The 8,647-nt window shown below is 38.3% G+C and overlaps 1 protein-coding gene across 2 annotated transcripts; it reads right to left on the bottom strand.

The window, feature by feature from the left end:
- Positions 1 to 257: 257 nt before the first annotated feature.
- Positions 258 to 7,631, bottom strand: LOC133723113 (protein ACCELERATED CELL DEATH 6-like). Of its 2 annotated transcripts, none has more exons than XM_062149941.1 (3): positions 6,523 to 7,631; positions 1,399 to 1,946; positions 258 to 1,283 (listed from the first exon to the last, which is right to left on the bottom strand). In XM_062149941.1, exons 1-3 carry the CDS (start codon positions 7,328 to 7,330, stop codon positions 645 to 647), a joined length of 1,995 nt encoding a protein of 664 aa, XP_062005925.1. In that variant the 5' UTR covers positions 7,331 to 7,631; the 3' UTR covers positions 258 to 644. The 2 variants fall into 2 exon arrangements, with proteins under 2 accessions (XP_062005925.1, XP_062005926.1); XM_062149942.1 differs by having other exon boundaries at positions 1,399 to 1,889.
- Between the last annotated feature and the right edge of the window lie 1,016 nt (positions 7,632 to 8,647).

The following is an 8,647-nucleotide window of genomic DNA, read 5'->3' as shown; positions in this document are numbered from 1 at the left end:
TCTATACAATACACATGTCATCCAACCATTGATTTAAAAGTCCTTATTGAGTCCTCATTTTTGGGATCTTAATTAGAGCCTCACCTCTATTTCGATAGATGAGACAATAATAGCAATTCAAAATATTCTATACGAAGATCTTTGTAGGCTTCAGATTTCTAGTTCTATTTTAATAAAAACGCATAATCGTGAGGATGAGCCTCTAGCTAACGCTGCTAACCTGGGTTCTAAACCCCATCAACAATAAAGACCAAATGAATGTTTTGTCACTTTTGTGGACTACGACAAGCAATGGATAAAATAAATGTTTTGTGGACTACGACAAGCAATGGATAATTATACTTCTCTATGGACCAACCCTTCCCCCACACCCAAAAAAACAAAAAAAAGTATACAAACTATCACCCTTATTGAAAAAAAAAAAAAAACACAAAGGCATTTTCCTGAGAATCAGCAACCTCCTTATTTAGCTCCGAGGTAGTTTGTTGAACCAAGGCAAAATGCATATAACTCGTATCGATCAAGACGCTCTGTTCAATAAATTAATGTATCAAACAAGCTCTTCTGCTGGCTGCATATCAAGAAAATCTGGATGTTGCCAAGTACCACACAAACCACCATCGTTAGGACTGCTTCCATCCTTATCAACCACTCTCAACCTCATATCTAGTTACCATCATCAGCAAACGAAGGTTACCACGTAAAATGAAGTGTGTAATGAAATTCTTGGAGGAAAGTGGGATTGTGAGTGGAAGAATGAACACAACTACTTGGACGATGAAAAACGCGCCTAGGGCCACGACAACGTAGCCGCAAGTAAGGTTATTCGCTACGAGATCAACACCAGCTAGGAATGCCACGGACATCATTATAAGAGCTAGGCCTAACATGGGTAGTATAGTCCTCACAGCAACACAAATCATTTTAAGATCACCTGCTTGTGCCCAGATAAGCGCAATCGCAACGGTAATAGAGCTGTACATTGAAATGGTGTTGCATATCAAGAATATTTGGAATAGAGCTGTATTACGCAAGGTTGCCATGCCTTCGTCAGTTCCAGAGTTCTTATATCCACCCGGCACAGTGAACCCAGCGGCAAAAGTTATAGCAGCCACCAGTGTCGACACTATAAGGAGAGTATTCATATTTTCTCTTGAGAATAGTAGATAATCAGGATTATTCTTGGTCTTCTCACCATAATCATTTGCTCCACTTTCTTTTGCAACTCTTTGTATCTCAGATCGGGGAGCATTAGCTAATCTCAAGGCCATAAAAGTTAGTTTCTGCAATGGAAAAAAAAAAAAAACAATCTTTTAGTCATGCATTCATCCTTTTTAGTCCTTTAATCGAGACTTCAACCAAGGTTTAGAAAAATAGTAAGTTGTTTTGAGAAAATACCCATCGAAACAGCATGTCTTTATGCACCTCGGACTTCTCTGCAATATCGAATGCTGTCATTTCCTTATTGTTGAGAATCTTTTGGTGAACTCTCTTATCCCGGGTCAGAATTTTGACAATCCTAGGATGCCAGTTCTGAACAGCTATGTGTAGAGGGGTGTTTCCGAAATTATCTCTTTCGTTGAGAAGCATTTCAAGCTTGGTCGTTCCAAGTATATATTCAACCAGCTTAGCTTGTCCATACGCAGCTGCCACATGAAGAATGTTCCGGCCTTGCTTGTCATGTAACTCCTTCAAGTCTGGGCAATGATTGAGGAATTCTTGAACTATCTTGATGTTGCCGTTTCGGGACGCTATAAATATCGGAAAGAATCCATTTGTGTCCTGCCTGTATGCATCGTTACTGTATTTGTCTAACAAGCAGCGTACGGCATCAAAATTACTTATATATGCTGCAAGTGCAAGAGGAGGCACCCCCTCTTCCTCTCCGTCTTTTGACACATGGATGAGAGTAGGATCAATTTTGATTAATAATGTCTTCAAGATGTCTACAGTGATTTAAAAAGTAACTGTGAAGAAAAGAAAATATGAAGAGCTAGTAACCAAAAACATGTCACTTGTGCATATAAATTATAAAGGACAATTCTTAGGTTCACCCCTAGGGTGAACTAGCATATTCACCCTCATTGTCGATTAACATATTTGTACTTAATAAATTTATAATCCAACCATTCATATTGTATAACGTAATACAAAGATTAGCTCTGTAAAAAATCAATCAAATTGAAGACCTTTTAGTTATTTATTTCTATGAAATACATGGACGGTTCATCATAATGGTAGTAAGTGTTGTTAGAACCATCCATTTGTTTGGTTCAATTAGATAATTAAACGATTTCCGATTCGATTGATTTTTTATAGAGATGATCTTTAAATGCTAATTTAAGATATGGACCGTTGGATTATAAATTTATTAAGTAAAAGTATGTTAATCAACAATGGGGGTGAATATGCTAGTTCACCTAGGGGTGAACCTAAGAATTGTTCAATTATAAAATAACGTATTTCTGCTGTCTTTTAATTGGTTTGCACAATTTTAGTAATTCTGCTGTCTTTTTATTGGTTTGCACAATTTTAGATATTTCTGGCTTATGGACTTATTCAAATTAAAATATGCGGAGTTTTACTATTCTCAACTATTATGCAATTTATTTGAACAATCCTAACAGTTTATTGTTTGTATTCTGATCTAAAAATCATGTCTACATGAAGATTTGCCAACACCTTAACCATTTTTTTTTTTTTTGATCAAGAAGAAACTTCATTAATACTAAACTGGTTACAATGAGTTTGGGCAACATCTCTAACACAGAAATGGCCACTGGAATTCACACTAGAAATCCATACTGACTGACTGACTCAACTACAGACTAAAACTGACATAACAACTAAAAGGCAGAGACAACTTGCGCAGGAGCAGTGAATGCCTAACTCACAACTTTGTCAACACTAACTCGCCACCCAGAGTCCTAGCCTCCTGACCTGTCTTTGATCGACCAAGTCTACACTCGTTGTGACTTCGAACCCGACCAAATTGAAATGCTGGACCATCAGACCTGAGACTAAACTAAACCCAACTCCATTGCCACCTTAATGTCAGCACCGGCAATCCACAAATGCTCCAAATCGCCATCAACTTCAACCCGAAACCAGAAAGGAACGACCCACTAGAAGGCCAAGGATGATTGTCTATGCTAGTATGCCACAGCCAGACATTTTCGTCACCGTTGCTGACCCAACTCCAGAACAGGAACGACCCTCTAGACCGCCGAATAGGAGATTGTCTATGCCAAAAGTTGCAGTACACCGACCCAATAGCTAAAACTTAATACCGAAAAACAAAAACAAAACAAACACAGCCCTAAAAACTAATTATAACTGCCCACCAACACGGGCCCAACACACATAACCCGGCCCAACCCCTTTGGTCCCTGCTAGGGACACCCACGCTGCTGGCATCCCCGATCGCCACTGCCTAAACACCCGCCTCCACCGGAGACTGATCGCCGCCATCATCATACCATCTTCCCTTCTGCCTTAAACCAGCCATCACCCCTGAACTGGAGTATCCCATCCCTGCCAATCACCGGACCAGACCCAAACCCAATGCCGCCGGCTATGGGTTTCCTCCACACAGCTGCTCCATCTCCGGCACCGGGCAACGATTGACGCTCAAGATCTGAAAGCCAAAGGCCTACGATAGATCTTGGTTTATACGATAACAGTCCCTTGGTCACTACACGCACATCAAGCCACCATAGCCGCTGCCACAGATCGCCCAAGAAATCCTCCACCAACCCATGCCAAGCCGCCGGGCACCTCCACCTGCAAAACCGTTCATCCTTCTGCAATCCAGATTGTTTCCAGTCTGGTTTTGATCCCCAACCCATCCTACCTCCAACCTGCTCCTAGATGCATCCACGCCTAGTGATCCCGCCGCTCAAACGTTGAGCCGCCCAACACGAGTTCCGTCCGGCCACGCTCGTCTCACGCCGGCCGGGCCAGAGGCCAAAGCAGACATGGCGGCGCAGCCGGACGAGGGTTTTTTGTCTCTTAGGGTTTTTTCTCTCTATGTAATACTACAACACCTTAACCATTTGGTCATCTAAAACGTGTAAACAAATGCAGTTTGCTAATGTATCCATGTTGGATGAGTTGTGGCTTAATGACACACCTGATATCATTTAGGATATTCTTATTGAGGATGGTTGTGAACTTGTAATGTACCACGAGGTTCAGGTTCTATGTCCCCTTGTTATACTCTCCAAACTTAAGTAATAATATTTTGGGTGGGAGCATTATTACTCCTACCTAACGGGAGCCTTTGCACGTCTTTAAAAAAAAATGTACAAATATAGTTTATTCAATAAAAATGGAATGAAAGTGATGGTAGTAAAATGATTTCTAGTTTGGCCTTCTTCTTTTTTTGTAGAAACTAAAGGGATAACGATTATTAAATTAAATACCTAAAATAGAATTGAAATTAATACATTGCAGGAGTCATCTAAGCATCCCTTATAGAATAGTTAGTTCAACTTTTAGCTATATATAACTAACTTTCAAAGCAAAACTCAACACCAACATTATAGCTATAGCTAAGTTAAATTTAACTTAACCACTGCAAGTGGCCTAGTGGTTCTTGCCTAGTTGGGTGTGCTCTCCAACCTAGGTTCGAACCCCGAAGCTGTCAAAGTGGCCAGGCACTGTGCTGCAATGCACAGTTGGAACATTTCACATGCGCCGAATAGGTTTATCTTAGGCCTAGGAAGCCTTTGGGTTCCCCTCGACAAAGTAAAAAAAAAAGTTAAATTTAATTTTTGGAAAAATGCATTTCACATGCGTCGAGGGGTTTATCTTGGGCCTAGGAAGTCTTTAACTTCCCCTTGACAAAGTAAAAAAAAAAGAAGTTAAATTTAACTTTTGGAAAAATGACTAGCTATATTTAGCTAGTGAATCATGAAAAGACCTGCTTAGTTATATATATCTCTCTCCCCCTCTTTTTGTACACATGTCAGTTTATGATTTGATAAAACGAATCATATAACTTACAAGTAGCACTATTGCAAGAGCAAAATTGTTAAATCTAGCTATATTTCACTACTTTTAGTTAATTTAACTAAAAAAATAACTTCTATTATTAAAAAAAAAAAAAAAACCTAAAAAAATAACTTCTACTATTGGCATGAATGTACCTCTATCCTATTGGGGAGAAGCAGTGAAATCAGCAGCATATCTCATCAACCGTACTCCTTCACGGGTAATTGAGTTTCAGAATCCTCATCAAAATCTTCATACACTTTTGACCATCCCCTCTATGCCTAATTTGGAGCCCCGAGTGTTTAGATGCACAGACAACGCCTTTCTCTCTCTCTCACACTTCAATTACATCCGTTTCGTTTTTACCTGGTTCTCTCTGTTTCTATGAGTCAAGTTCATCTAGTAAGGGAATATATCTAATTCCAAGCTAGGTGAAACTTGTCACGGGATTGGAAAATTTTGCTTATTCATTCTGAAAAAGGTACTATATATGGTCTCATGATCTTTAGTTTACTGGATATTAAAACCTACCCAGATATATATATGAATCAATGAACTACTAGAATACTATTAAACTATGATGAATTTCACTTTTTGTTTTGATAATCTAGTAATCTCAAGCAAATACTCAAATAGATAGTGAAGAAATTTATTCAACTTTTCTTATTTATGTGCTAGTGTTTTGATAAACATCATTCTTCATTGTTCAAATAAATAATACTGCAATAATTTATTAGACTTGCATATATAGTTGTATGCATTTCAGATAAATTTTGATCAAAATAATATCAGAAAACTAAATACATGAGCATAACTCGCTAAGATATTAGAAAACGAGTAATCACTCCAGCGGTTGTTGTTTGCCATTGAGCATATGAAGGGGAAGACTGAGTTTTTACTTTTTATAATTTTAAAAAAGAGGTAAAATAGGAACAATTCTTAGGTTCACCCCTAGGGTGAATGAGCATATTCACCCCCGTTGTCGATTAACATATTTTTACTTAATAAATTTATAATCAAACGGTTTATATATTAAATTATCCTGTAAAGATCATCTCTGTAAAAAATCAATCGAATCGGAAATCGTTTAATTATCTAATTGAATCAAACAAATGGATGGTTCTAACAACACTTACTACTACTATGATGAACCGTCCATGTATTTCATATAAATGAATAACTAAAAGGTCTTCAATTTGATTGATTTCTTACAGAGCTAATCTTTATATTACGTTATACAACATGAATGGTTGGATTAGAAAATTATAAAGTTATTATGCGTAATCGACAACGGGGGTGAATATGCTCATTCACCCTAGGGGTGAACCTAAGAATTGTTCGTAAAATAGTGATTTAAAATTTTACAAAACTCAGATATGTGCATTAAGTAGAATAGATGTGTGTGTATAATTTATCTGCCATAAATTTTAAAATATAAGTCTTAGGAATGACATCTAAGCTTCTATTTTAGTAAGGATAAATAGTATGCATGAATACAAATAATGATTGGTGGCAGATGAGAATTACCATTATTCCTTCCCACGATAGCAGCACGCAAAATTGAGCAGCCACTGGACTCTTTCCAAACAGAAGTCCTGTCAGCTGGTGTCATGACCACCATAACTTGAACAAGGTCAAGATTTCCAGCTTCCGCAGCCATGCACAACGGTATCTTTTTGCTGTTATTTTGGGAATGCGAGATCAATCCATCTTGTTCGACTAAAAACTTGGCCACTTTTTTGTGGTGATTTTCTAAGGCAATGTGTAACGCTGTGTTTCCTTCCGCATTCTTTTCACCAATCAGTTTCTTAAACTTTTCAACCAAACAACGCACCGTAGATAGATGCCCACCGTGTGCTGCAACATGAAGTGGAGAATCTCCACGACAGTTGTTTTCTGTGACAAGGCTCGGAAAACGATCCAGTATCTGTGTGACGAGATGGGTATTGCCTACACTTGCCGCAAGGTGAAGCACTGTATTCCGGCCAGGGCTTACTTTGTCTCCATTTATTTGTAACAGTAATTCTACTTCAGAGGGAATGCCGAAGCCGGAATAACAGTAGGTTGTATACATATGGAGAAGCCATTCGTAAAAGCCCAAGATTTTTTGGTAGATCATGACCTCTACTCTTTGTCTAAAGACGGAAAAAAGATTACAGAAGGGGACCGTAATTATTGCCCGGAAATCACTTTTTTGGTCTACTTTACCAGTGGTTACATACCTGTATAATTTTAGATCCATTCGTCCGTCCCCTGTAGCCTCGAGGTCCTCTGCAGCTTGGTTTACAGTTATTTCATCTTGTATTACTTCATTTGTGGAACTCGAAGTAGCCATCCGAATTAAACTTGTGTGTGATGGATCGATGCTCCGAACTTGCAGCTACAGATCGACTACCAGGGTTACCACTAGCTATGGGTACTTCACTAATTCTCCCAGGAAATATATAGATGGAAGAAGGATTGGCTTCTACTTGGATGGTAGCTGAATCAGGCTTCCTAATGAAAGAGTTGGAACTTTGGAACTAATTATACGCTGATCACACTTTCCAAAGGCAATTGAAAGAGTTTGTTGTGTTGAAGACTTCAGGTCTTCGACGACGACCAATATGAAGTCAAGCATGTAAGATCAATGGAAAGTACCCGAGGAGAAGAAAAGCAAAAGTAGTTTTTGTTAAAGATCAAGTTGGACTGACCTTAGTCATCATCAACAGTGAAAAAATAAAGCTGTAGCTTAGGACGCTAGACGACAAACTAAGAACGCGCTTTATTTCTTTACATACGCGGCCTTTTTTTTGTTTTTGTCTTTTTTCTTTCTGTGTTTTTCCAAGCACCAAACGCCCGCCTTGTCTTCTCTTGGGATGAAGTTGCCGGATAGTTTGGTTTTGATGACTAGTTGAAATTTTGACGACACATGAGGATAAAGGAGAACATAATTATTACAGAGGAGATTTGTTAATTATGGCAGTATTTGAATCATTCAATGATTTCTCAATCAATGGTTTTCTTATTGGTGATTGATGAACTTCATGGAACTTACTGCGATGCTGCCTGCGGAAAGTTGTGCGTGTCCTTCTCATTTTTATAAGTCTGCATAGTTTCCAGTTTTACAGTTTTACAGTTTTAAAGATCTCTTGCAGGTTTAAGAAAATGGAAAATTCTATAGTACATACCCGTATCTTATACATACATTTATAAATGTGACAACAAATTTATTGTCAGAGTAGTAATGTTGAGACCTATTTTGTGTAATCTTAGTTCTAATAATGGTAATTACACCACATACGACCTTATTACAAGTTTTTGAACAAATTTGTTATAAATGTTATAATTTTTGTTAATTATATGTAAATAGTGTAAATTGTTGAAGGATATCGACATAATGTGTGCCTCTACAAACTAGGGTTAGAGTTGTAATAGGAATGTGTTCTAGGTATTCAATTGTAATCGGATTCTATTACCTTTTTGGGTACCTTGTAACTCCCTATTTAAAGGACTCCTATTATCAATAATATACACACAATTGCATTCTCCTACAACACGTTATCAGCACGAGTTTTAACCCTAGCCGAAAAGAAAAAAAACCCTAAACACCAAAATCTGCCGCAGCCTCCAGCCGGCCCACCTGCAGCCTCCTGCCGGCCCACCTGCAGCC

The sequence above is a fragment of the Rosa rugosa genome, chromosome 7, assembly GCF_958449725.1.
Source record: "Rosa rugosa chromosome 7, drRosRugo1.1, whole genome shotgun sequence".
Lineage (NCBI taxonomy): Eukaryota > Viridiplantae > Streptophyta > Magnoliopsida > Rosales > Rosaceae > Rosa > Rosa rugosa.
The sequence above is the reverse complement of the archived record's forward strand: the minus strand, read 5'-3'. Positions and strand labels throughout refer to the sequence as shown.